The following is a 26,888-nucleotide window of genomic DNA, read 5'->3' as shown; positions in this document are numbered from 1 at the left end:
TAGGCAGCATTTCATTCTAACAAATCCTGCCAATCAGTAGCACCGTGGGCGGAGCTTATGCACCGATTTCACGCTGATTAATGGTCGGCGAGTTTTACCAGAGATAAACGATTGCTCAAATGCTTCACGCCAAATTTTAAAAATATCCATTTAAAACTGTAGCCTTTTCGCGTTGACATAGTTTTCAGAATAAATGGAGGCGGATGGTGTGCTGGGTTAACTACGGAATGGAAGGTCAAGAAAAACGGAAAATTCGTCCGCTCATGGTTCGTACGAAATTTGAAAATAATCCATTCAAAACTGTAACCTCTATCACGTTCAAAATCGAATTGTTGACGGATCGATAGGGGACAGAAGACAATACGCCCGCAGTTCTGTGATATAAAAAACGAATTGTTATTTTCTTGGTCGGAGCGTCGCTATCTCTTTAAATGTGAAAATTATTCTATAATTCACCCTTTAAAATTTATAACCTATCAGATCACGTGATTCGACATGGAACTATAAATTCCAAATTCCTAAATTCAACACATTGTACACCATGCTGATCGTATTGCTAGCTTGTATCTCTGTAGCAGTAGCTGCACCAGCTTCTGAATACAGTGGACGAAAACGATACGACAAGTAAGTGCCTTATTATTTTAACATTTGCCCATTAACAGGTTAATATGTGAAAAAGAAAGAACGTAGTGTGAGGGGTTCCTCCGGGTCGGGCGTTAATTTTGATAATAAGTATATTATTCCCGCCCCCTGTCCCCCGCGCCAAAGAAGAAAATGTTCTTATGATCAAACATTCTATACAATTTTTCTTCCGTTTCAACTATGTAATACTCGTATATACTGGGGCACAATGAAAACGCACAACTTTCATAAATGGATGATTGAAATTCTGCACGTAACATCAGATCACGACGGTAAAGCTTGAGAATGATGTTTCCACTGTCGCAGATTAATTCTCTCAAACATGAAAAAACGAAAAATGAATTTGACAAGGGAATGTGAAAAATCACGATTTTATGGTGCTGATATGGCGTACAGTCCCTCGTCTATATTATATATTAAATAGTTTGGAAATTTAATAATACCTAATCTTATTTATTTAATTGCTTATCGGGAACTGTTTGTTGTTGGTAAATTATATGAGTTCATGTCTTTCTTAGTTACCGACTAATATCAGTCCAACCCGAGAATGAACAGCAGCTTAAAGTTTTGAGCGACTTTCAGACCAAAGGATATGATTCGGTAAATATTAATTTTTTTATTCATTTTTCGTTTTAACAATATATTTATTCAGCATATGTTAGACATAAATTATGCAACAGCTAAATCTGCCTATTACAGGTCTTACTTTAGGCCTGAAATGTTATCTAAATTATTAATTAGAACCTATCCAGACCATAATCAACTCTCGATGCCATCACTGGCCTGCGATGGTTATTGGATTATAAAAGGTTCCGATTTGCTGTTCGACTTCCATTCATGACTTAATTATGAAATAGATTATCGAGACATTGTTTTTTTTTTATCGTACCGACTTTAGTAATGATGATCCAGGGAAGGCCAAAACTTCAATCGCTAAAATCTCGGTTCAGAGTGGATCAATTTGACTGAAATTTTCAGCAAATTCCCTTTACATTATTTAGTTTTTAACTATATAGTGCACTGCCAGCTCTTTATCTAATCTCCCATAATGTTTCTTTAATTGGATTGGGGAAATCTTCCCCTCTCATTTAAGATCAAATATTAAAAATGCCTAGAGATTTTGCTTTATTTTAAGGATTAATATTATTTACGCATCAGGTGGCTAGTTGGTTAAGACGCTGGCTCGCTAGCCTGGAGGTCGGGTGTTCGATCCCTGCATTGGCCGAGAAAGTTCATCTGGATTTTCCGACGTGGTTTCCCGTTGTCAGTGGTGCAGAACGGAGGGCCTGACAAGGACAGCTGTCTAGTCCTTCGGATGAGACGAAAACCGAGGTACCGTGTATACATTGGAATGCACGTAAAAGATCCCTTGGCAGTTGGAATTCGATATAAGAGTAGGCGATAGTGCCGCTGCCCGGGCAAAATTTCCCTCATAGCACACTGTATGGCGTATGCCCGTCTTCATTAGCCCAGTATAGGAGCAGAACAGTAGGACGTTAAACCCCATTTCATTTCATTTCATTATTTACGCATCAATGTTTATTATAGCATTCATGTTACAATATTCCCCAAAATACAATATTATGCTACACAGAAGATAGTTCATTTTATTAACGCTATTAGGCCAAAAAGCGAAAAACTACACATTCTAAAATAAGGCCCATAGAACAGAAGCATACGCAGATATAAACTGCATTTCTTTTTTAAAGGTATTTTTCGATTTCTGGGCTGGCCCAACTTCAAAACGTCCAGCGGAATTCACTGTATCACCATCCCACTATAAAAAAGTTATGCAGCACCTTCAAGACAATAATATGACAGCAACTGTAGAGGTAGACGACATCCAAATGTAAGTATTACCTTTGGTAAATTAAAGGACAATATTGGTGCCAGTCATTATCACATATGTGATAGAGCTGGTTAAACACATTCCAAATATAATTTTAACACAGAGATCATTGCTACGATAGCTGAGTAATACAGGTTTCCTGAGTCTGCTCACTAATAATTCCTTCGAATACCAAAAGTTGTTATATAGGACTGTAAGAGGATACCTGACAATACAATAAAGTAATTGAATGTCATTAGATAAGAGAACACGAGAAAAATAGAAATAGTCGTACATTCCCTTGTTTAAATTCATTCTATATATCTTATAAAAACATGGTAATGCACGGACTTTTTCTGTTTTTCTTTCGTGTTCACTTATTTAGTGGCAGTCAATTCTTTTTATGAATTGTCAGATATCCTCTCACAATCTCATACAACTACTTTTGGTCTTGGAATGAATTATTAGTGAGCAGAAATTCGCCCGTATATCCGTTATCACTCGTCACATCAGTCAGTTATATAGAGAGATGACTCGTGTTTTCCTTTGGCGTTCGTCACTTCCTATTCTGGAAAACTGTATTTCTCAGCTATCGTAGCAATGATCTGTGTTTTAAAATTATATTTGGAATGTGTTTAACCAGCTCTATCACCTATGTGATAATGACTGGCACCATTATTGTCCTTTAACCAATGTCGTTATTAAGAGAGTAAGGAAACGAAAGACTATGGTAATTATTAAGATAACTCTGTTGAAAACCGCATTTAAAAGTTCGAAAACTTGATGAGTAACGCTGTTTGATACTGTTTAAAGATGTACTGTGTAAGAGTTAAATCTTCTCATTACATGTCTCTTACTGAATTCAAATGTTATATATATTATTATTTGAACATTTATTAACATGAGAAGCCCACAATCGTATCTCTGAACTATCGGATGGCTTCGATTTTTTAAAAGTAGATTAGAATACCGCGGCCACAATAGTTACAATAATAAACAATCTAAACGCTATATTTTGTGAAAACTTCAAACACTCATAATTTCGCACAGAAAAAAAGTTATTAATTTGACTAAAATTTTCAATATATTGATTATCTATTTGTAAACTGTTATTAGTACAGCAAGACCGTCGGGCCGCTCTTTATCCAAATCTTACATAGTGCATCTTTAAACTGCTATAGTAATTGAACAGATGAAAATAATCACAACAGATATAACGTTCGTTGGTTATGTTGGATCTGTCGTTTCCACCAAAATTATACTGTATGTCTTGAACGACTTTAATGGCCCCTTCTAAGAATGCCGTCACATTTTTGACGCAATACCATCCTGACGGGCAGTAACAAACAAACTGAAATGAAATGGGATTGAACGTCCTACTGTTATGCCCCAACGCAATTCAGTGTGCTATGAGGGGAAATTTTGCCCGGGCCTGCTCTTATATCGAATTTCAACTGTCAGGTTAGAGAGTCAACGCCTTAATCACTGAGCTAATTAAACTATGACTTGAATAATTTTGTTTATATCCCAAAAATCTCGGATGGGTTCGATTTTGGCACATATCGGATCATCGGATCGTAACGCCCTGGGTCATTGCTGCTGATTGTACGAAATAACCTACATAGCTTGTGGACTCTATAGAAGTCACAAATTTGCATCAATTCTGATGAACGTTATTTAGACGGTGGCCTGCCTTCAAATGGTCTCAGACTAGCAATTATTTGTCCATTGACTTCAATGTTAAATGGCTGTAACATCACAGGCTGTAGCTTTTTGCTCAACATTCCGTTGGTTCCAATCTTTATAGGCACAATGGGGACCACATTTGGCAATCTCCTCATCATAATTTTGTAGGGGGTTGACCGTTTAGATTTTTTGCTACGGGGATTTGAAGTTCAAATCCCCGTAGCAAAAAATTTGAAGTTGACTGGGGTGAAAATCTCACTTCCGACACAATGATTACTCTGCAGAAAGACACTTTACACCCCCTATCCCTCCGCTGTAATATCATCAGTATTACCCAAAACTGCTATGAAATTGCAAATTTGATCCCTTTTCTCCAATTTTAGACCAAAAAGTCAACCAAAAAATGCAGGAAGAGGGGAGAAAAAAATTAAGGAAAAAATTGTCTATTTATAACTCGCACTACATTCGAAATAATTACTAGTCTGAGACCAAATGATGATTCGAGTTATCTCCCATTATATAATAATACATAATTATATAGACACTGGCAACTTACAAAACCGCGGATGGATTCGAATTAGGTACGCATAGGACCGTAGCTTCTTGAATTTGGGCCACTATCTTTTACGCAAAATGTGTAGGCTCTCTAGTAAGTGTGATGAATTAGGAACATGAGAGATTTTCATCGTTCTCCTTTGGTTCCGCTACCTTCCGTTCCAGATTTACCCCACCTTATGACGAGGAAGGAGGCTACAGTTTTTAAAAAGTCTTTTTCAAATTTGTTCTGAAGAATTGGGACCATGGACAAACCAAATCGATATTTAGCGTCCAGCGACCTACCGTAACTGATATTTTCCAAAATGTGACGAGAAGCGATGAGGCGATGAGAGGCCGAATATTCATTGACCCTTTCCGAAAACCTGGTGAACGTAACAGAGGCCACAGTTTTTCACTGTGTGTAATAAACATATTATTTGAATGGGTTTTTTTTCAAAACCGAAGACAAATTTTGACCTTTAGCTTTGTTTTTGTAAAATCATGGGCAATAGAGTACCCATAAACAAATGTGAACGGACGCCAGGGGCGTACAGGGGCGCCGCGTATAAAACTCTTGTCGGAGCAGCCTTTGATTTGTTCTGTACATACTTAATTTTATTATAGGTTCGAGAATATTGCCGAATTTGAAGCCAAAGTCCAACCGGAGTTATTCTTTCACAACATAGTAGATCATTCACAATACCATCGATATGACCAAGTAAGTCTATACTGACATAATTATCTATATCATAAAAATGATTGCATACGTAATTATTTAAGTTTAGCGATCGCAAACGTACAACTGTCTCATTTACTCTAGATTTCAGAATACTTGACAGGCTTCGCTAATAATTTTGGTTCGATTGCTCGCAAGAGAAGCATGTCTCAGACTACATATGATGGAAGAACTATGGACTATCTAGAGGTTTGTATATTTTGATAGAAATGAATGGAATCAAATTAACAAATATCTTAGTTGTTATGCACTGGCGGATTTAAACGTAAAAATTGGGAGGTAACAACAGAGTAATTGGCCAACATAATTCGGCCCAAAACGGATCCTTGAGGAACCCCAAACCTCCTGAGTTCAGGCTGTTTGGACAATAAACGTAAACATAACAAAGCAAAGAAGAAGTTCTCAAAATAAATGAAATTGAGCAGAAAATGTCTAAAACATAATATAATCTGTGAACTGGTCGTTGCATCATTAAGTCCATGATCAGTCCAGCCTTTAACTCACGCAAGAATATGTAATCATATGTAATCATGTATAATCTGTAGACCATATCATATTTTAAAGATATCTACATTTGGATTTTCTGGAACTAGAAAAATATTTTAATTGAAGTTATGAATCCATACATGAGTGGATTCCATGTAATCATTTGTTTCTGCAGACAATATTCCTGTTATTCTATTTTAAAGATATCTACAAATGGATTTGCTGGAACTAGAAGAGCTATTTTAATTGAAGCTGGTATCCATGCTCGTGAGTGGATTTCACCAGCTGCCATATTGTATATTACTGACAGGGTAAGTATAATAAGTTTCTATTTTTCTTTCCGTGACATACCAAAAGATACAAACGCTCCTCGCCCCCCCCCCCCTGCTCGATAATGTATAATATATTATGTCTCTCCTTTTCAGTTATTGGCTACATATACTACGGATAGCCAGGCTGCATATATGTTGAACAACTTTGATTGGATTATTATACCAGTAACCAATCCTGATGGTTATGAATATTCACACACAAATGTAAGGTTGTTTTATAATATCTATATTAAACACCATTAATCATGTCCGTTATATTTCTATACACTCCATAATATTAATTTCAAACACCTAAATACATTAAGTTCATATCTTTCAGATTTTGAATTAAAACTGGTTAACCGTTTATCATTCCGCAGATTGCCCTCTTTAACCGTATGTTTATTTAGAGACCCAGAAGTTGTTATATGTCTAGAACTGTCATTGGCAGGCCATTGTCATTGACAGTGGCTTTGTATGTATTTGTAGAGTTGTCCGGTCCGAGAACTTAGAATATGAATCAAGCGGAAACAAACCATAATTTAACCAATCACAAATCAGTTATTTCTTATGCTAAATAAAGTCTTGAATTTCAACCCTGTACACCACAATTCTTCATGGCAAATTGAAAAACAGACCGACTTTCAAAAATCATTGCCCATCGTGCCAGTCCCGTAAAATCAAAACCCACCATGTATAAATAGATGTTGGTTAATACAATTCTTATAAATACAACATAAGTACACAGAAGATATAACATCCCCAAGAAGTGCCAAGGAAACTTATGATATCGCTCTACTTGCCGAATTATCTCTATATTGAAAGGGGGTGGGGCGAATGGTTAACGCGTGCGCATTGCTTCATAAGTTCTGTCATTGAGTCAAGTGGCGTGGTTTCGTTTCCCGGTTTGGGGGTGAAAGATGCGCCCAACATGTACACTTATGATAGCTTCTTGGGGAACACAGAAACATCTAAATTGCAGCGACAAAGCTATAGCTATCTGAACTTGCATTTAAGTAACTTTATCGTAGTCACCAAGATAGCAAACCTTACCTCTCAACCCCCCCCCCCCCCCCGTGTTTCGAGATAAGAAATGGTTCCATTAGCTTCAATCAAAACAACGATTGATTATTGTTATTTATAATATTTCTGCCACACTCAACTACAATTAAGCATATAATCCTACCTGAAACGGATACAAATCCCCTCTTTTTAAATCAAAGCGACAGTAGATTGCTATTTCCGACATTTTAAATTTACGTCTGTAACACATAAAGGCGGGGCCTCGTGTGCAATAGCCAATCAAAGTACTAATCTGATCAGAGTTGCGCAGTAGTAATACGCCGTAATTATAAACGTCCGAATCAATTTTGATAAAAACAACGCTTGATTTACTTTATTGTCAATATTTGCTGATAAATGAATGTTGTTTCAGAAGATTGGACTGCGTATGTGTAATAAGTACTAATAGTTTAAAATTAACTTATTTTTAAGATGGTACATGCATTAATAAAGAAATTGAGTTAGCCACTTGGAACTAAAGGCATCCAATCGTAGCTAAAAACAAGCACATCAGTATATCTCAGCGTTTTAGTTACGTTCTCGTAGGTACAATCATCGTAGATCATTTTAATTGACACAAGGTCAATTTTTATCTTCTGTGACGCACATGGGCCGGAGAAGGCTTTCTCCTTCCGGAATACCCGATAAACTATTGGTTATTATTATATCGATAATTTCTCATTTACAAACTTACAAATACTCGAATTAGCCTTCCGTTTGGTGGATTAACTATTCCTTACATAAGTTGTATTTACTACTGTTTCTATGTATTCAGAATGTATTTGCTTGTCATTTTATATATTTGTTTTTTATACACATGTTTTTTCACCACTTACAATAGGATCGCTATTGGAGAAAGAACAGAGTTTTCAGGGGAGGTGATTGCAGGGGAGTCGATTTGAACAGAAATTTTGATGCCAGATGGGGAAGTGAGTAAACAAAAATTATTGTGATATATACATGTATATTATAAAAATAACAGTCTTCCCATATTCGCACATGGCTCTTTTAATTAAAACATGAAAGGGTCTTAGTAGTATACATATAATTGTGGTAAAAGTGTAATAAGAACCATGAAAATATATTAAAAATAATGGTTTATCTCTTTTTATTAAGCCACTGGTGTTAGCTCAAGCTGCTCTAGCGACATATATCCTGGTACTGGACCAATGTCTGAAGTTGAGGCCCAAAATGTCCAAGAATTAGTAGCCAGTATCCAAGATGGCGGAACCCGATTGATAGGATATTTAGCCGTACATTCCTACTCGCAAATGATTCTTCTTCCCTATTCCCACACCCTCGGGTCAAGACCACCAAATTATCCAGATCTAGTAAGTTACGCTGATGCTATTATAACTAAATTATGTTCCTTTACTCAGTCATTCACTGTTATTAACATCTAAATGAAATATCACCAATTTTCCCTGTTAAATTAACTAAAGCTTGTAATGATTGTTTTGAGATTGTGTACACGTGAAAAGAATTATACCTTCAAGAATTGATAGGTAGTCTATATTCTGGTAGTCTATATTCTGGAAATCCACTCAAATCTTAGAGCACCTATTTGGCGACACAATACTACGCTAGGTCCACGGTAATCGTATGTCTAATGAAATGGTCTCAAAACTAGTCTTCCTCGGATTGAGCCAGGTCCTAGCGCGGTTTGTAAACAAATTGTGCGACGAGATCCCGTGGACACATTCACAAAATTTCGTAAATAACTTTGACCATTTGGAATTTGAATACGGTTAATATCAATCTGATTAAAACACAGACCCAATTTCATTTCGTTTTTATAGTTTAAAATTTCGTTTTACTTGTCTTTACTACACTATAATCTGGAAGAGTTTATCATGTAAGGGATTAGCAAAGAAACGGTCTGTTACGGCGAGTCTTTGGTGTGAGGTGCAAGGAACTGTGGTTAAACCACTAGAAACGTCAACGCTTGTTGATTAATTAATGTCTGACGTCATAAGGTCAAAAGCCGCTCGTATGACACCCGTCACGACCTTCCACTACAACTGGTCAGATCTTCATGTAGTGTAGGCCATCGAAAGTATATGAAAAAAAAAGGAAATATAGATCTGTATTTTAATCAGATTGGGTTAAAATACATTGTTAGATTTATCACAGGTTCTCAAATTTTACATATTTTTTATGCCACGAACAGTGTGATTTACAAAGACATCATGTTATTTTCAGGATAACTATGGTATTTCTGCCGGTAATGCCCTATATAACGTGCACGGCAGACGATTCCAAGTCGGAACAGGACCCGAATTGTTATGTATGTAAATGTTCTTACAAAAGAACAATTTTGTAAATTGTTAAAAAAAAGAAAACCCAAATACCTCGATCGTATGTTATACCTAAGTATTGAACTATAGAAGGAAACGTTATTTCCTATTTGGAGAATTCTCATGTTTTTGTACTGATTACTGAGAAGATAACTGTCATCGAATCCTTCACATTGTTTCGTCTTTTGCCTTCAATCATTAAATGCTGTGTAGTGTCCACTTTTGAGAAAATCTAGCAGATGTTTTTGCCCCCCCCCCCTCTACGTGCTGCCACATTTGGCCTTATAATTAATTGCTACTGTAACAACGTTAGGAATATTGATACCACGGATGGAGACACAACCCACCACACCTCAAAATAAAAATTATAATTACAATAAAAGTGGAGCAATAAACCGTATTAAGCTACTGTGACTTATAACGTGGGAAATGGTATTGCAGCATAGAAGTGAACATAGATCAATTTTGAACCTCTACCTTTTCTTCCTTTTCAGATTCTGCTTCTGGTGGTTCAGAGGATTGGGCTATATTAGCAGCTTCGGTAAAATACTCCTATTGCTATGAATTAAGACCAGCTACGGCAAGTGAAGGAGGTTTTGTTCTACCACCAAGTGAGATTCTTCCTAGTGGAGAAGAACTGTTTGCAGCTTTCTACAATCTTGCAATCAGTTTTCATAATGACATTTAAACCAATCGTTAGAAAACTGATTTACACATTAAATCGAAGTTTAATACATGATACCCATGAATAAATAAATGGCGTTTTCTAAACTCTTGTTATTATTTTATTATTTATAATTCTTTACCAGATAGAAATGAAATGAAATGGAGTTTAACGTCCTACTGTTCTGCTCCTAACCTGGGCTAATGAAGACGGGCATACGCCATACAGTGTGCTATGAGGGAAATTTTGCCCGGACAGCGGCACTACGGCCTACTCTTATATCGAATTCCAACTGCCAAGGGATCTTTTACGTGCACGCCAATGTGTACACAGGACCTCGGTTTTTCGTCCCATCCGAACGACTAGACAGCTTTCCTTATCAGCCCCTCCGTCCTGCATCACTGACAAGGGAGAACCACGCCGGAAAATCTGGATGAACTTTCTCGGCCAATGCAGGGATCGAACACCCGACCTCCAGGCTAGCGAGCTAGCGTCTTACCCACTTAGCCACGTGATCCCCTTTACCAGATAGAGCCTATCGTATTACGAACTATCTACTTCATCTTGCTATAGTTCTCTTTACCATATCCAGAAATATTTTTCTATGATTGTCGAGTTTCTCAAGAATCAATAACGATATCTAATAAATTCGGCCCGGACCATTGAGCATACAACCATCTTTTAATCAACTTTTACTATGCAAACTCTGCAGTGACGAAAGGTTCAAAATACACACTGGTTTTGAAGCTAAATAAACTTGACAAAAAAGCCCAAAACCCTTGGCAAAAAATATATAAATTCTAAATGGTATTTTTCACTTGACGCCGGTCATCTTTTCAAAACTACTGTCCATATATGAGTTTTTCGATTAGATGGTTGGGTATCGATGTCAATACCGAAGCGCCGGATAATCGTCAATCTTTTCTTTGATTGGTTTGTAACAGCCATCGGATTTCATCATCATTATACCGGGTCTCACAAATCGCAAAACAAGATTTAATATCCTCCGCATTTGTTTCAGCCAAAATAGAGAGAAATTTTAATTGCGTCTCGTATGCCCTTGTACCACTCGTTACCGAGTGAGAATCGTTTACGATAGGATATATACAGTCGTTGAGAATTTACGCTCTAATAGTGGTGCAAAAATGTTATTGTGATCCGTTTTACATCAACGACTCTATTGGGGAACTTGTCCATTGGAATCTCCTCTCCATGCAGACGGTAACCACAGATCTGTTTCTTCAGCTATGTATTTCGCACGAAGTTCCGAATTTAAATAATTCAGGCATTTGGCATGATTTCCTCTTAAGCTGTAGAAAGTCACTGGATCAATTATCACTGTTTCGGTCTTTTGTTCCTTCCTATACTTTTTCATTGCTGAGGAAATTTAAATTAAACACAATTCGTCTGTAAAACCACTTTCCTTTTGAAGAATTAAAAAAAGAAAGGTTTTTAAAAACTCTTTTTCTAATCGACAAGGCGGGATTGGGTGAACACGTGCGCGCTGGATCATAAGATTTGTCATTGACCCAATTGAGTCAAGCTGTGTGGCGTCGATTCCTATAGCTTGTACGTGACAACCCCGGGGTTTACCCCGGGTCCTCAGGTTTCCCCCTGTAATGGATCAGCGCACGTTTTGACCACGAAATCAAGACAATGCTCCACATAGACTTCATACTATTTATTGGCCATTGCTTCAGAAATATGCATAGACTTAAGACTTCAACAAGCGTAATTCATGAAAAAAGAGCAATTGTTTTCTTCTTAAAAATGCCTTTGTATCGTTTATCAACGGCATAAACAATATTATTAGCGGAGAAAACGTATTAATTTTGAGCGCGACTACCGCTTTAATTATTTTACAACCCTTTTATTTATGCTGATTATATAGATCATAAAAAAACTTGAATTAGATTTATTACATTTTCAAAATTATATAAATCATTGTTTTGTACGTATATTGTAACTTCTTATCTCAAAACTTTCTTGATTTTGGAACAGAAACTGAAGGGATTAAAGATAATTTGATAACATAGTAATAAACAACACAATAAATATAATATTTGTTGATAACAGTTGGCAGATTTATTGATCGATAACATTTAACCTACATATATAATATTAATATGAATTGTCCAGTAATCTCTATTAAATGATAACCTCTAGACCTCCACCATTTTAGATCCAGGAAGCACCGCAAAACCTTTCTTTAGGTCAAGAACGCTAAACTTCCAATGTTTAAATATTGCACATCATTTTGTTCATATGTATATCAGCTCAGCTTCCAACGACGATAATATCAGGTTAATCAATGCACATCACATCACTGTTAACCAGATAGAAAACAGTGCCAGTGTTTTAGCACACATATAAATTCTGTCCTTTTCTACAAATCACTGCGGGGCATGTACGCTTAGAATAGTGCGTGTAGTTTTATTTTTGGGTGATAATTATAAATAAATCGGCCAAATGCCCCCCCCCCCCCACACTTTAAGTGGTTTAAGGAGGATGTTATCGCTTTCGCCAAGAAAATAAATGTATAAACTTAGGACTTGCACTGATCGATTTAGGATAAAGTGTTATTCACTATAGTTCGTTTAACTGCTTGAAAAGTAAATAAAAAAAAAACTTGTAAATTGAACGTTTAAACGTCACTAACGCAACAGTATCTTGATGGTCAAAGGATCGGCGCCTATTTTTATATAAGTCTTTGCCGTTTTAAACAATTGAAAGGAAATTCTTTACAAACTCTACAACTCAGATGTAGAAGGTAAAATAGTAAGAAATATTAGGTTAACGGTGTCAAATTGTATCAGGTTTTCTAGAAATACAGGCCCAGGGGTTCCCCCAGTTTTTTTAAAATGTATTTTGCCATATGTAATCTATCTTTAAAGAGGAATTATTAACGCGTTGAGGGTCGTCTACGGCTTTTCGTTTGGATGTGAATTGACCATCATTACATGTATAAAATAATGGATATAATTTGAAATATATTTGCAAAACCCTCCTTAATGCAGATGTTATAAAATTGAATTCAATGTTTTTAATATTTTTGAACACACAATCGAAAAAAAAATACCTTACTACAAGTAGTCCAGCACTTGGATTTTGGATAATTAGGTGAATGTAGTGTTAGTTAGCGTATGGTATTATTAAAGATAACCAACCGCGCATCTCGTGGAAATACGCCCACACAGCAGCTATGTCTCGGAAAAAAACATACGCAGCTTTTCCGATTGTAAAACTTATTCACCAAATTTATTCAGGAATTTGTTTTTGCTTTCAAGAAATATAATCTCTATCGTGTTCACAACCTTTTTCTGGACTCAAAGTATATCTCTGGAACAGAAAGTACTATAATGCCGAAAATCAACAGGATTCATCCTCCCCTATCCAAACGCTTCCCACCAGGTTCAGCCAATACGATTAATCCTCTCACATTCCTAATGCCTTGCAGCAAATTTGAAAAACAAAATTTGAAATAAAACCCCCGTTAAAAACTGTAAACTTTAACAAGGTTTTCATTAGCGGGGTGGGGCTGGGGTATAACTTTGCAGCGGAAAATCGCGGAACGCTGAATATCGATGACCCTAAATGATTTGGACCAAATTTAAAAATAATCTGTTAAAACCGTACCCTTGATCGGGGTCACAAAGACAATTGTTGACCGACAGGTGTGAAGACAATAAGCCCACACTGAAATGTCAGTATAAAAATTGATTGTATTTGTTTTTCTGGCGAGAGTGATAATGTCTCTTTAAATAGAAATTATTCTATAATACATTCTGTAAATTTATAACCTATCATATCACGTGATTCGGCATGGGACTATAAATTCCTAGTTTCAACACATTTTACGAACCCTTCCTCAACCATGCTGATCGTATTGCTAGCTTGTATCTCTGTAGCAGTAGCTGTACCAGCTTCTGAATACAGTGGACGAAAACGATACGACAAGTAAGTGTCTTATTATTGCTACACAAAAGTAAGCGTTTAACACCCCTTTCATTACATTTACGACTTAAAAAAGGGGTTAAAGCAAACTCATTGTTAATTAAGAGAAATTAAATTATTGACATCAAACTATAACTATATTACATTATGGGAACACTGATGAAAATAAATCGTATAGTCTGTCACTCTAGGGGTTTGTTTAATCTACAAATCAAATTTTAGGATATATATTTTAAAATTTCTTGAACTGCCAAGCTATACCTATCTATCAATTTTACGCTGAGTTATTTCAGTTGTCACCGAACTGTGCTGGCTCTGTAAATCAGAGTTACTGGTGGACATTGCTCAGAAAGCCGTGATGAGAAAATCCGAATACAGCGGAATCCGAATTGGGGACATTTTGGTGGAGACATTGGACTAAACAATGTTGCCAAGATTGACCGAGTAACATTATAGGAGAAATCCTTTTATAATCCGAATTGGGGACATTCTGGTCGAGACGTTGGACTAAACAACGTTGCCAAGATTGACCGACTAAACATTATAGGAGAAATCCTGTTGGAATTAATAATGCGCCGGATTATTTCCCCTGTTAAGTTAAACCTTTTTTGATCAAAACATACTGGTAGACGTGTTTTCGCTGCAACACTACGATGACATCTGTCATGATTCGCGCGACTTTTCTTACAACAGGATTTTACTATGCACGTTTATGTCTGTAACTCAGTAGAAGAACTAATTTCAAATTTGGTGTGAATTATTGGGGTTATGAGAGGACGAATCCTATCCACATTCAGCGTTTCGCAAGCTTCCTTTTCAGAGTTACTACCTGCCCAAAACGAGATATAGGCTACAATTTTTATGGGATTTTTTCAAATTTGGTATGATTGTGTGAAGTATTGGTATATTGCCAATTCAGCGTTACGCGAGGTTCGTTCCGGTCTTTGGTGTGTAGCATTGGAGGCATGAGAGGACGAACCCGATCGATATATTCAATGTGCCGTCCCTTTTTCCAATAACCTTGTGAACATGACAATCTACAGTCTTTAAACGGTTTGTTTCATATGTGGTGTGAAACATTGAGGTCGCGAGATGATGAACCCCTAGTAAATATCCAATGTTTTGCGACTTTTCGATCTGGAGTTATCCACACTTTCTTTTGAAGGCAGAAAGGATCTTTATCAAATCTGGTCAACATTCAAGTTTTCCTGTTGTATAAGCTGCTGTCGAGACACCAATGTGTGTGCGTATTTCCACACTTTGTGTGGTTATTGTTAAAAATATCATACGCTAATTAACCCTACATTGCAGTAAGGTATTTCGTCTGGATTGTTTATTTAAATCTTTGAAAAATATTAAAAACTTTGTACGACCAGTAATTGAATTTTCTAATATCCGTAGAGACTAACACCCAAATTAAGGAAGGCTTCGAAAATATATTTCAAATTTTGCATATTATCATTTTTGAACATCCCCGATGTACATGTACGGGCCAATAACATCCAAACGAAAAACCGTAGAAGACCTCCAAAGCGTTAATACCTCTTTAAAGATAGATTACATATGGCAAAATGCATTCAAAAACTGGGGGAACCCCTGGGCCTGTATTTCTAGAACACCCAAACATAAAACTGCACATATTATTCTAAACGTACAAGCACCTTAGTGATTTATCATATTAGGGACTGTATTTGGTTCGTAAATTACATGATTGCATACTGTCTTTCTTAGTTACCGACTAATATCAGTCCAGCCCGAGAATGAACAGCAGCTTAAAGTTTTGAGCGACATTCAGACCGAAGGACATGATTCGGTAAATATACATATTTTATTCATTTAATATCAAATAGAAAAAAAAAATGTCTAGAGATTTTGGTTTATTATTTTAAGTACACACCTATGATAATTATAGAATACATGCTAGAAGATTCTCAAAAATCCAATATTTTGCTTCACATAAGATGGTTTAATCTATGGTCAAAAAGCAATACTTGCTAAATTAAAAAAAAAATGAATAGAAATAAACATGATTTTCTTTTTTAAAGGTATTTTTCGATTTCTGGGCTGGCCCAGCTTTAAAACGTCCAGCGGAATTCACTGTATCACCATCCCAGTATGAAAAAGTTATGCAGTACCTTCAAGACAATAATATGACACCAACTGTAGAGGTAGACAACATCCAAATGTAAGTATAAAAACAACAGTTCTATACAGATTAGATTATTGCCAGTGCGATTTTAAATTCAGAGAGGCACTTTAATCAAATCATTATAGAAAACAACTTACTAAATGAATCAAACCATAAGTGATTAATTCTGCACAATTCCAAGACATTACGAGAAGGTTTAGAGTCTGTACACAGTCTACACATCAGTATCTGGTATGTCTACGGTAAGGTCTACGGCAATGGATGTTCTCTCTGGTGAGACGTCGGCGCACTGTATCGGTAGCCTAATGATGGGTCTTCCGCGTGTTCCCACTGTCTGACGTGCTGTCTCAGATGCCTGTGTGAAGGGATTATGCACGTGTTGTCGCACAACATGGCGGTCTTGTCGCCTTGTGGTAACCCTTGGTCTACCAGTTCGGTGGTGATCATCCGTGGTGTTGGTGACCCGAAAGCGTTACTGAAGCCTGTAGATGGTCCGAACATTGACCTGGAAGTGATTGGCAACGGCTTGGGCAGTGCTTCCAAGCGCCTGGTTCCTCTGAGCTGTCGTGAGTCGTTGCATGCTGCTGACGTTGTAGTGTGAATGATTCAACCAGGTATTGGGGTGCATTTTATAGGGCTGGTCCCGGTGAACAGCACGTGCAGCATGAGTTACATGAAAATCATGGAGAACACATTACCATCTCAGAAGTCAGGTTGCGTTTTTGAGAACATTTTCTGGGTTCAATTCTGTGTTTGGGAAGGAGCCTTATTGCTCGGGTAAAGTTGGAGATGTGGTCACAAATATAGAATAAAAACATTTGGCAAGTTTTATGCAATGCGTCTATTCAGAGTAACATACCAACCTGACGTTTCTTTTGCTGCTTAGTATACATATGACTTTCGTTAAAATCCATAGTATTGCCTGAAGATGTTTAAATGGGTTGGCTCCCACAACAATCTACAACCAAACACCCCTCTTTGATCACTGTCTTCTCCGATCACTGCTAAAAATACCATAATTAAGATACCGCCCTTTTTCATACAGTACAGGAGAGCTGTCGAATCATTTTCACATTCAAGAACTGGGCTAGCTTTGAATCATTCAAACACAGTACTTCTCATGCGTAACACCATTTTCAATAGAAGGCTCGATCTCGCTTTAACTCCTTACATCTTACCAAGATGTAAAACTTGTTGCTTCAGAAATATAGAGTAACATGTTAGAGAACTGTTTTCCACAAACGCAACAGATATGAAGCTTATGTTTTATTGTTAAATCTCTCAATCAAAGTATAGAAATATCATCCCAGAGCCGACGGCATAAAACTATACATAATTTTATTCTAGGTTCGAGAATTTTGCCGAATTTGAAGCCAAAGTCCAACCGGAGTTATTCTTTAACAACATAGTAGATCATTCACAATACCATCGATATGATCAAGTAAGCCTATACTGACGTAATTATCTAAATCATAAAAATGATTGCAAATGTAATTATTTAAGTTTAGCGTACGCAAACTTATAACTGCCTCTTTCACGTAATTATTTTACTTTAGCGTATCTTATAAACGTATCTTTACTCTAGATTTCAGAATACTTGACTGGTTTTGCTAATAATTTTAATTCGATTGCTCGCAAGAGAAGCATGTCCCAGACTACAGCTGATGGTGGAAGAACTATGGACTATCTAGAGGCTTGTACATTTTGATAGATTATCTAATTAAATTATACTATAACAATAATGTTAGCTATGTCTCCATGTCTAACAAATACCCCCCCCCCCTTTTACACACACCCTTTACAGGCATTGTAGGATCTAGTAGATATTACCCCAACTGGTGTAAACTATCAACATAATTTGGCATAAAACGGATCTTTGGTGCACTCCAAACATAGGTTCGGGCGGTTTTTACATTGAACGTATACATATCAAAGCATTTTTACAGCTCTCAAAATAAAACTGAACAGAAAATTTCCCCAAGCAGAATACAATTTGTGAACTGGTCACTATGTCATTCAACGACCATGTCAACCATTCCCTAACGTATTCATTTGCTTCTACAGACAATATTCCTGTTATTCTTTTTTAAAGATATCTACGAACGGATTTGCTGGAACTAGAAGAGCAATTTTAATTGAAGCTGGTATCCATGCTCGTGAGTGGATTTCACCAGCTGCCATATTGTATATTACTGACAGGGTAAGTATAATAAGTTTCTATTTTTCTTTCCGTGACATACCAAAAGATACAAACGCCCCTCGCCCCCCCCCCCCTGCTCGATAATGTATAATATATTATGTCCTTCCTTTTCAGTTATTGGCTACATATACTACGGATAGCCAGGCTGCATATATGTTGAACAACTTTGATTGGATTATTATACCAGTAACCAATCCTGATGGTTATGAATATTCACACACAAATGTAAGATTGTTTTATAATATCTATATTAAACACCATTAATCATGTCCGTTATGTTTCTATACACCTCATGAATTAGTTGTATGAAAAATACTTGGATGAAGAGGAATCGCATTACCTTAAGTTCACACTTTTAAGTTTATGAATTAAAACTTCTAGAAGATTTAACGCGTTGGAGATTTCCCTCTAAAGAAACATTTATACTAAGAGACCCGGGAGTTGTTAGAGGTCACACTTAAATAACCTGAAATATACCTCCATATCGACCACACATTTGTGAGATTCACTGGGGGCATATTTCAGCAAGTGCTATGGGTACCAATCGTGCCCCTCTACTTGCTAAATTATTTCTGTATTCTTAAGTCCGAATTTATGTGGGGTTGCTTTAAAAAAAAAAAAAAATTACTTCGATCTTTCAATCAGTATTGATGTAAAGCTCTAATATGCTAAGCAGCAAAAGGAACGTCAGGTTGGTATGTTACTCTGAATAGACGCATTGCATAAAACTTGCCAAATGTTTTTATTGTATATTTGTGACCACATCTCCAACTTTAACTGAGCAATAAGGCTCCTTCCCAAACACAGAATTGAACCCAGGAAATGTTCTCAAAAACGCAACCTGACTTCTGAGATGGTAATGTGTTCTCCATGATTTTCATATAACTCATGCTGCACCTGCTGTTCACCCTGGTTGAATCATTCACACTACAACGTCAGCAGCATGCCACGACTCACGACAGCTCAGAGGAACCAGGCGCTTGGAAGACTCGACGCTGGCCACACTGCCCAAGCCGTTGCCAATCACTTCCAGGTCAATGTTCGGACCATCTATAGGCTTCAGTAACGCTTTCAGGCCACCAATACCACGGCTGATCACCCCCGAACTGGTAGACCAGGGGTTACCATATGGCATAAGCCGACAAGACCGCCATGTTGTGCGACAGCACGTGCAGAATCCCTTCACACAGGCATCTGAGACAGCACGTCAGACAGTTGGAACACACGGAAGACCCATCAGTACCGATACAGTGCGCCGACGTCGCACCAGAGAGAACATCCATTGCCGTAGACCTTACCGTGGACACACCAGGTACTGATGTATAGACTGTGTACAGACTCTAAACCTTCTGGTAATGTCTTGGAATTGTGATGAATTAATCACTAATGTGTCGACATACTGTTAAAAAAATTGCTTTGATCCATTTAGTAATTCGTTTTCTAGAATGATTTGATTAAAGTGCCTCTCTGATTTTGAAATATACTGACGTTTTTTTTTTTTTTTTGCTGTTTAGTATATTTGCATATTTTGATATTCTTCAATCTTTAAAGAGGCTTGAAACGGTCAACTATGTTCGTAATTTCCCATTCAAGAAGCCCACTTTTCCCGTATATTTGATTGATTTACTGACCTTCACAAAAAGTTGTATTTATTACAGTATCTATGTATTCCGATTGCATTTGCTTGTCGTTTTATCTATTAATTTGATGGTTTTTACGATTTTTTTTCACCACTTACAATAGGATCGCTATTGGAGAAAGAACAGAGTTTTCAGGGGAGGTAATTGCAGGGGAGTTGATCTGAACAGAAACTTTGATGCCAGATGGGGAAGTGAGTAAACCAAAACCACTGTTATACATATAATAAAAAAGACAATTATCCGAGACTCACACATTCACACTTTTAAATCTAAATCTAGTGATACATGTAATTGTGCAAATACTGTAGTAAGATCCGTAAAAATTTATTAGATATAATTGTTCATCTGGCTTTATCATTATCAAGCCACTGGAGTTCTCTCATGCTGCAATAGGGAGACAATCTTCCGATATTCGTGCAATAGCTCTTTTAAATAACGAAAGAGTCTTAGTAGTAAACATGTAATTGTGGTAAAGGTGTAATAAGAACCATGGAAATTTATTAAAGATAATGGTTTATCTTGTTTTATTAAGCCACTGGTGTTAGCTCAAGCTGCTCTAGCGACATATATCCTGGTACTGGACCAATGTCTGAAGTTGAGGCCCAAAATGTCCAAGAATTGGTAGCCGATATCCAAAATGGCGGAACCCGACTGATAGGATATTTGGCCGTACATTCCTACTCGCAGATGATCCTTCTTCCCTATTCCCACACCTTCGGGTCCAGACCACCAAATTATCAAGATCTAGTAAGTTACGCTGATATTATAGTAACTCATTTGTCTTCCTGATTGGGTCATCAAATGCCGTCTATATGGAATATCAATAATTCTAACTATTGATCATCTTGATTATCGGACATGGTCTCGATCTTAACTAGATGTCGTAGAGCTCGCGGTCGTTGCTTCAGGAATATAACTATTGATAAGCTACAGTCTGTAAGAAGTGTTTTGGGATTAATCCATACAAGAATAGAAAGGTAGCGTTCTTAAAGCACCAATTGGGTGACACAAGCACCAATTAAAGCCATCGCGTGATCAAGGACATGTACCCGGGAATAGACTGCTTAGGTTTAACCAGGTACAGCTCAATAGTGGTTGGTTGGTGATTAAATTGTAAATATCTTTGAACTGCAGGAATTTAAATTTCGCTGCATCAGTACATTTTGTCACAGCTTGTCAGATTTCCCATTGGTTCTAACTTTTCATGGCCAGAAAAGTGCATTTATAACGACATGTTATTTTTAGGATAACTATGGTATTTCTGCCGGTAATGCCCTGTATAACGTGCACGGCAGACGATTCCAAGTCGGAACAGGACCCGAATTGCTATGTAAGTAAATAATTTTATGAAATAAATTTTCAAATTGTTCTTAGTGAGTTTTAATTTGTTTTAAAATCCCGATCGTGTTTATACGTTCATAATATTACAAATTTAGGTGGCAACTTTGGGAATTCTCATGTTTTTGTATTTATAATCGAAATGATAACTATGATGTCCGAATCCTTGCCATCGAACCAGGTTCGTCCGTTCCCTACAACCATTTAATTCTGTGAAGTGTCCGCTGAGGAATAAACATGACAGAGCTTAGTTGTCCCCTCGCAATGCTATAATTAGCCTCATTTGACGCCTACAACCAGCCCTTTGCCCACTTACATAAACAAGTACAAGCGGTTGCCATGCAAGATACGCAAGAGATGGACGGGCTCATTATATACTCTTCAAAAAAAGTAGGGGATATTCAGAAACAATACAAAACTGCGGACATGCAAAGCTGTTTTTATTAGAGGTAAACAGTGTATGTTAATAACAGGCCAATTGCCTACACATGAACATAAACAGTTCATATGGGCGGCTTATCTGACGGCACCATTTCACTCGCAAAGAGATACACTGTCAAAAGTGAAAATGGACGTTTTTGATATTTGTCTTAATAATGAGTAATTGCTCTACCAATCCTCAGACATTCAGCAATTTGTCGTGGCATGCTCCTAATCAACCGTCCAATCAAGATTTGGGGCGATCTGACCCACTCCTCTTGCAGTGCCACGGCCAATTCTTGCAGTGTTGTCCGTTGAGGTCGACGAACACGTCTCCCGATCATGTCCCAGACATGCTCTATAGGGGAAAGGTCAGGATTCATGGCTGGCCGAGGCATATGGACAATATGGTGACGCTTGGGGTAGTTATTCACGACACGAGCGCGTTGGGCACGGGCATTATCATCTTGAAAGATGAAACGTCGACCTGCACATTGATCAAAGGGCAGAACTGTCCGTGCCAGGATGTGGTCACGGTAGTACACACCAGTGACCCTTCCTTGAACAATATGCAAGTCCGTTCTGCCAGTCATGGTGATTCCTCCCCACACGATAACAGACCACCGCCCGAATCTGACATGCTGGCTGACGTTAACGTTAGCATGACGCCCATTTACAAACGCGAGCACGCCTATCGGTGAAATCCAGAGTAAATCTGGACTCATCTGAGAACATTACACGCGCCCATCGACGATTACCCCAATTTCTACGCAGCCTACACCATTGACGTCTGCTTGCCATGTGCTGGCGAGTTAATGGAGGCACAACACGCGGTCGTCGCGCATGGTACAAGTTTACAGAAAGCTGATTGGCCGCTTGTCTTCGATTTCGCAGGATCTGTGTACGAATGTATCGATCCTGGGCTTGTGTAGTGGCTCTAGGACGACCTGAACGAGGTCTATCATCAGCATTGTCTGTTTGTTGGTACCGGTTCCACAGTCTGCTGATCACAGACTGTGACACATAAGCATGTTGACTACTGCTCGCTGTGTAGAACCCATTTGAAACATGTCAATAGCACGTAGACGTTCATCATGTTGAAGACGTCTCATTGCAAATTAAACGTAACACACTAAAGCAAAGACACGCTAAACAGTCAATCTTATGCAAGAACCGATAGGAAAGCAAACATGGATAGGATAAACCAGCACGCGGCAGTTTTCATTAACCCTTCCTTGAAGCGTCAAATTTGACAATGAACCCCTCCCACGTGTATGGCGCTATTGCGTGTCGCACGTGTAGCTCAGTGGTTCGATTGGGGCGATAAGTTCTTCATCTGTAAACATACTCTCAAAGCATGTCAAGTGTTCATGACTATTTATCATATCACAACCTGAAAAGATATTTGCATTTCAATATCACCTACTTTTTTTGAAGAGTATGTAGTCCTATCGCGTTCAGAAGGTTTTCAGCAAATGAAGTTGTTTATCGCTGAAGATCGATAATATTCGTCCTCTCACGAACCCGATGTCTCCCACCAAATTTGAAAAAAGATCTGTTAAAAAACCGTAGCCGCTATCGCATTCACAAAGCGTGCATTAATCTGGAACGATAGGTCGCGGAAACCTGATTATCAAAATGGTTCGTCCTCTCATGACCGAAATGCTTCAAACCAAATTTGAAAACAAAAACATTAAAAGCTATTGCTTCTATCGCGGTCACATGGTTTTCAACAAAGGTTCTGTATATTTTGCTTAAAGGAGCTAAATCGCTAATATTTCGGACCTAGAAATTGACACAAATAGGTCGCAACGCATATAATAATGTAATATGACTGTATATAAACTGATTTACATTCAATCGTTTCCGTTTTATTTCAAAACAGTTATGTTCAGCGAAAAACGCCAGAAGTCTCAATCGAATGGAAAATCTAGCGTCTGGTTATTCGAGTCTACGCTAATAGTATTCATTGCGCATGCTCTCCATATAAAAATATAAAGTCACCCTTTGACATGACTTGTAGAATATGTCTAGCCTTGTTTTTCAAGTCGCTTGTTGCAAATGACGCTGAAAGGCATTATGGTACACGATTCGTGTACCAATGGTAAAGGGGATCACGTGGCTAAAGGGGTAAGACGCTGGCTTGCTAGCCTGGAGGTCGGGTGTTCGATCCCGGCATTGGCCGAGAAAGTTCATCCAGATTTTCCGGCGTGGTCCCCCCTTGTCAGTGATGCAGGACGGAGGGCCTGACAAGGGCAGCTGTCTAGTCCTTCTGATGAGACGAAAAACCGAGGTAAAAGACCCCTTGGCAGTTGGAATTCGATATAAGAGTAGGCGATAGTGCCGCTGCCCGGGTAAAATTTCCCTCATAGCACACTGTATGGCGTATGCCCGTCTTCATTAGCCCAGTTTAGGAGCAGAACAGTAGGACGTTAAACCCCATTTCATTTCATTTCACCAATGGTAAAATGTTTATTTTGTCTTAAATATTGGATATCAGAAGGCCATCTTTTCCCGGTAAGATCACAACATAAATGTTGATTTAAATTAACCAATAATTCGTGTTTTCGATGTCGAAGATTTTGGATGATATTGAGTTAGAGACTTAGCTACTTTAAAAGGCTCCAACATCGAACACATCCAGGATCATTTGATCCATAACACATATTTTAAGTTTCAACTATATTGCGGTCCCTAAAGGGTCCACAATTTTGGTATACATATTTCATGCTTTGCCACTATTGAAGCAAATTTTGCTTAAAGGTGATGGACCGTTTTGGCCTGATTTTCATGAAATTCGAACTCATCCTTGATTATTGCGTAACGCAAATATATTTAAACAGTTTGTAAAATTAAATAAGGGGCGCACAAGCTAAAGACACGATTTACCGTACAATCAGGGGCAATAATCCAGGAAGTGACAGTCCAATACGTGCTAAAATCGAGCTCATCCGGGGTCCATGGGATATAAACATATATTTAAAGTTCGATCAAAATCGGATAAAATTTGGGACCTGTAGAGTGTCCACAAACAAATGTGAACGGACGTTCGGACAGATGGACAGGGTGACGACACAATACGTCAACATGAAATAGTAATATTAATATTGATATTATGGATGGAGACAAAACCCATCACGCTCCCACAGTAAGAAATAATAAGTGGTAATAGGCTACTGTGACTAACGGAAGTGTGCATTGACCGATGTTCTTTCCTTTTCAGATGCTGCTTCTGGTGGTTCAGATGATTGGGCTATTATGGGAGGTTCTGTAAAATATGCTTACACCTATGAACTGAGACCAGCTTCAGCAAGTGCAGGAGGTTTTGTTCTACCAGCCAGTCAGATTGTTCCTAGTGGAGAAGAACTATTTGCATCTTTCTACAATCTTGCAATCAGCTTTAATAATGACCTTTAAGCCAATCGTTAGGTGTAATACTGATTTACGCGTTGAACTGGCGCATAATGAATGATACAGAGAGGTGCCTAGGAATAAATAAATGACATTTCCCAAGGATTATGTGTTGTTCTTTTATAATGCTTTACTCCATAGATCCGCCCTCGCAGCAGCTGTGTCTCGAAAATGAAAATCATAGACGGCAACTTCTGTGAAAGTAAAATTTGGATGTTGACCAAATTTGATAAGGACCCTTTATGTCTTCAATAAATCTGATCTCTTTTGTGGTTACAAGCTTTTTCAGTATATCTCTGAAACAGAAAGTCCTAGAATGTTGAAAATCAACAAGAATCATTTGTCCAATTTCACATCAAATTTGAAAATTATTATAAATCATCCTTTCACAGTCCAAATGCTTAACGCCAGATTTGAGCAAATCCATTGAAACTGTAGCCTTTCTGATGTTCGGAAAAAGGATAACTTTGGAAAATCGATACTGCGCGCTCTCTCTCTCTAGGCAACCACACGGTGCTTCATGTAAAATTTGAATACATCTTTCTAAAACAGGAGCCTCTATCGCGTTCCCAAGATTTCGACAAAGGGTGTAACATCGGAACGGGATGTCGAGGCGAGGGCGAGTAAGAGCGAAGGGGGGGGGGGGGTAGGGAGACACATCCACACACACACTCGGCACAAACTAAGTCATTTGGGAACTGACATGGTTCAATTTTATTTCAATAATTCGCTTGTACGTAGGTTTTTTTTTATAAGTTGGACAAGTGATTTAACTCCTTGTCACGTTCCAGTGTGGGATCGAAACCTCACCACTTTACTCAATAACAGACTTTTGGTCTAAAAAGCACACGTGTTAGACCATTTAACCACCCAACCCCCATGCCGAAAGCAACTCGTGACAGAGTAGTGTCAAGCGAACGGCAGAGTTGCCATAACGCTCCTTTAAACTAGGATTTTCGGTCCCGCTTCAAGCCTTCCAGTGGGACTAGCTAGAGCAGAATACAGGGGCTGTGTGGCAGAGGACGGAGCCCACGATGTTCTTAGGCTTTATGTACAATTTTAGTGCTAGTGATGCTAAATATTAGATCCGTGTTGGCAATGCAGTCATAAGAGTATGTCTGTATATGATGATAATATAAACATAAAAACGCACGTGGATTCCTAGTTCGCAGTAAAATCAAGCAAGTAAATGCTTCCGAAGTTATAATTTCATTTTTTCAAAAACCGTGCCCTGATCTTTCTGTGTAGGATAAAGCACGAGACTGAGGCAGGGGCGGATTGGGGTCGGGAACCGGCCCGGGCTCCCGTGTCGGAGCGGCCCCTTTTACTGACAGCAGAGTCCCAACGGGTGGGGGTGGGGGTCCGGCGGCTCTCCCCCTGGAAAATTTGAAAAATGAACCTCAAATATGGGATTTTGTGGCATATCTGATAATCTCTGTCAAATAATATATCTCATAAATCGATTAATTTAGGCCCAAACCCCGACCTTCAAGTAATTTACAACCATCAAGCTGTGAAATTATCATA

General features: G+C 38.0%; 2 protein-coding genes and 1 long non-coding RNA gene across 3 annotated transcripts; all 3 read left to right on the top strand.

The window, feature by feature from the left end:
- The first annotated feature begins 544 nt into the window (after positions 1 to 544).
- Positions 545 to 10,325, top strand: LOC126814909 (carboxypeptidase B). The gene is made up of 11 exons (XM_050540356.2): positions 545 to 624; positions 1,161 to 1,242; positions 2,352 to 2,491; positions 5,318 to 5,411; positions 5,514 to 5,618; positions 6,119 to 6,226; positions 6,341 to 6,451; positions 8,130 to 8,217; positions 8,405 to 8,619; positions 9,491 to 9,575; positions 10,080 to 10,325. Exons 3-11 carry the CDS (start codon positions 2,433 to 2,435, stop codon positions 10,271 to 10,273), a joined length of 1,059 nt encoding a protein of 352 aa, XP_050396313.2. The 5' UTR covers positions 545 to 624; positions 1,161 to 1,242; positions 2,352 to 2,432; the 3' UTR covers positions 10,274 to 10,325.
- Positions 10,326 to 14,100: 3,775 nt separating this feature from the next.
- Positions 14,101 to 18,045, top strand: LOC126816077 (uncharacterized). Its single transcript, XR_007678228.2, has 5 exons — positions 14,101 to 14,206; positions 15,935 to 16,016; positions 16,249 to 16,388; positions 17,700 to 17,793; positions 17,938 to 18,045. It is a non-coding gene; the product is annotated as an uncharacterized LOC126816077 (long non-coding RNA).
- Positions 18,046 to 18,445: 400 nt separating this feature from the next.
- Positions 18,446 to 25,466, top strand: LOC130010331 (carboxypeptidase B-like). Its single transcript, XM_050540357.2, has 6 exons — positions 18,446 to 18,552; positions 18,667 to 18,777; positions 20,296 to 20,383; positions 20,725 to 20,939; positions 21,438 to 21,522; positions 25,174 to 25,466. Exons 2-6 carry the CDS (start codon positions 18,706 to 18,708, stop codon positions 25,365 to 25,367), a joined length of 654 nt encoding a protein of 217 aa, XP_050396314.2. The 5' UTR covers positions 18,446 to 18,552; positions 18,667 to 18,705; the 3' UTR covers positions 25,368 to 25,466.
- Positions 25,467 to 26,888: the final 1,422 nt, after the last annotated feature.

Source organism: Patella vulgata, chromosome 3, assembly GCF_932274485.2.
Source record: "Patella vulgata chromosome 3, xgPatVulg1.2, whole genome shotgun sequence".
Lineage (NCBI taxonomy): Eukaryota > Metazoa > Mollusca > Gastropoda > Patellidae > Patella > Patella vulgata.
This window is presented reverse-complemented; position numbering and strand designations above follow the sequence as displayed.

Excerpts from the sequence above, each read along its gene's own strand:
- LOC126814909 (XM_050540356.2), top strand. The coding sequence starts at position 2,433 with ATGCAGCACCTTCAAGACAATAATATGACAGCAACTGTAGAGGTAGAC. Across the intron at positions 6,227-6,340 it reads TATTGTATATTACTGACAGG|TTATTGGCTACATATACTAC; the intron begins GTAAGTATAATA and ends TCTCCTTTTCAG. Across the intron at positions 9,576-10,079 it reads AACAGGACCCGAATTGTTAT|ATTCTGCTTCTGGTGGTTCA; the intron begins GTATGTAAATGT and ends CTTCCTTTTCAG.
- LOC130010331 (XM_050540357.2), top strand. The coding sequence starts at position 18,706 with ATGTTGAACAACTTTGATTGGATTATTATACCAGTAACCAATCCTGAT. Across the intron at positions 20,940-21,437 it reads CACCAAATTATCAAGATCTA|GATAACTATGGTATTTCTGC; the intron begins GTAAGTTACGCT and ends TGTTATTTTTAG. Across the intron at positions 21,523-25,173 it reads AACAGGACCCGAATTGCTAT|ATGCTGCTTCTGGTGGTTCA; the intron begins GTAAGTAAATAA and ends TTTCCTTTTCAG.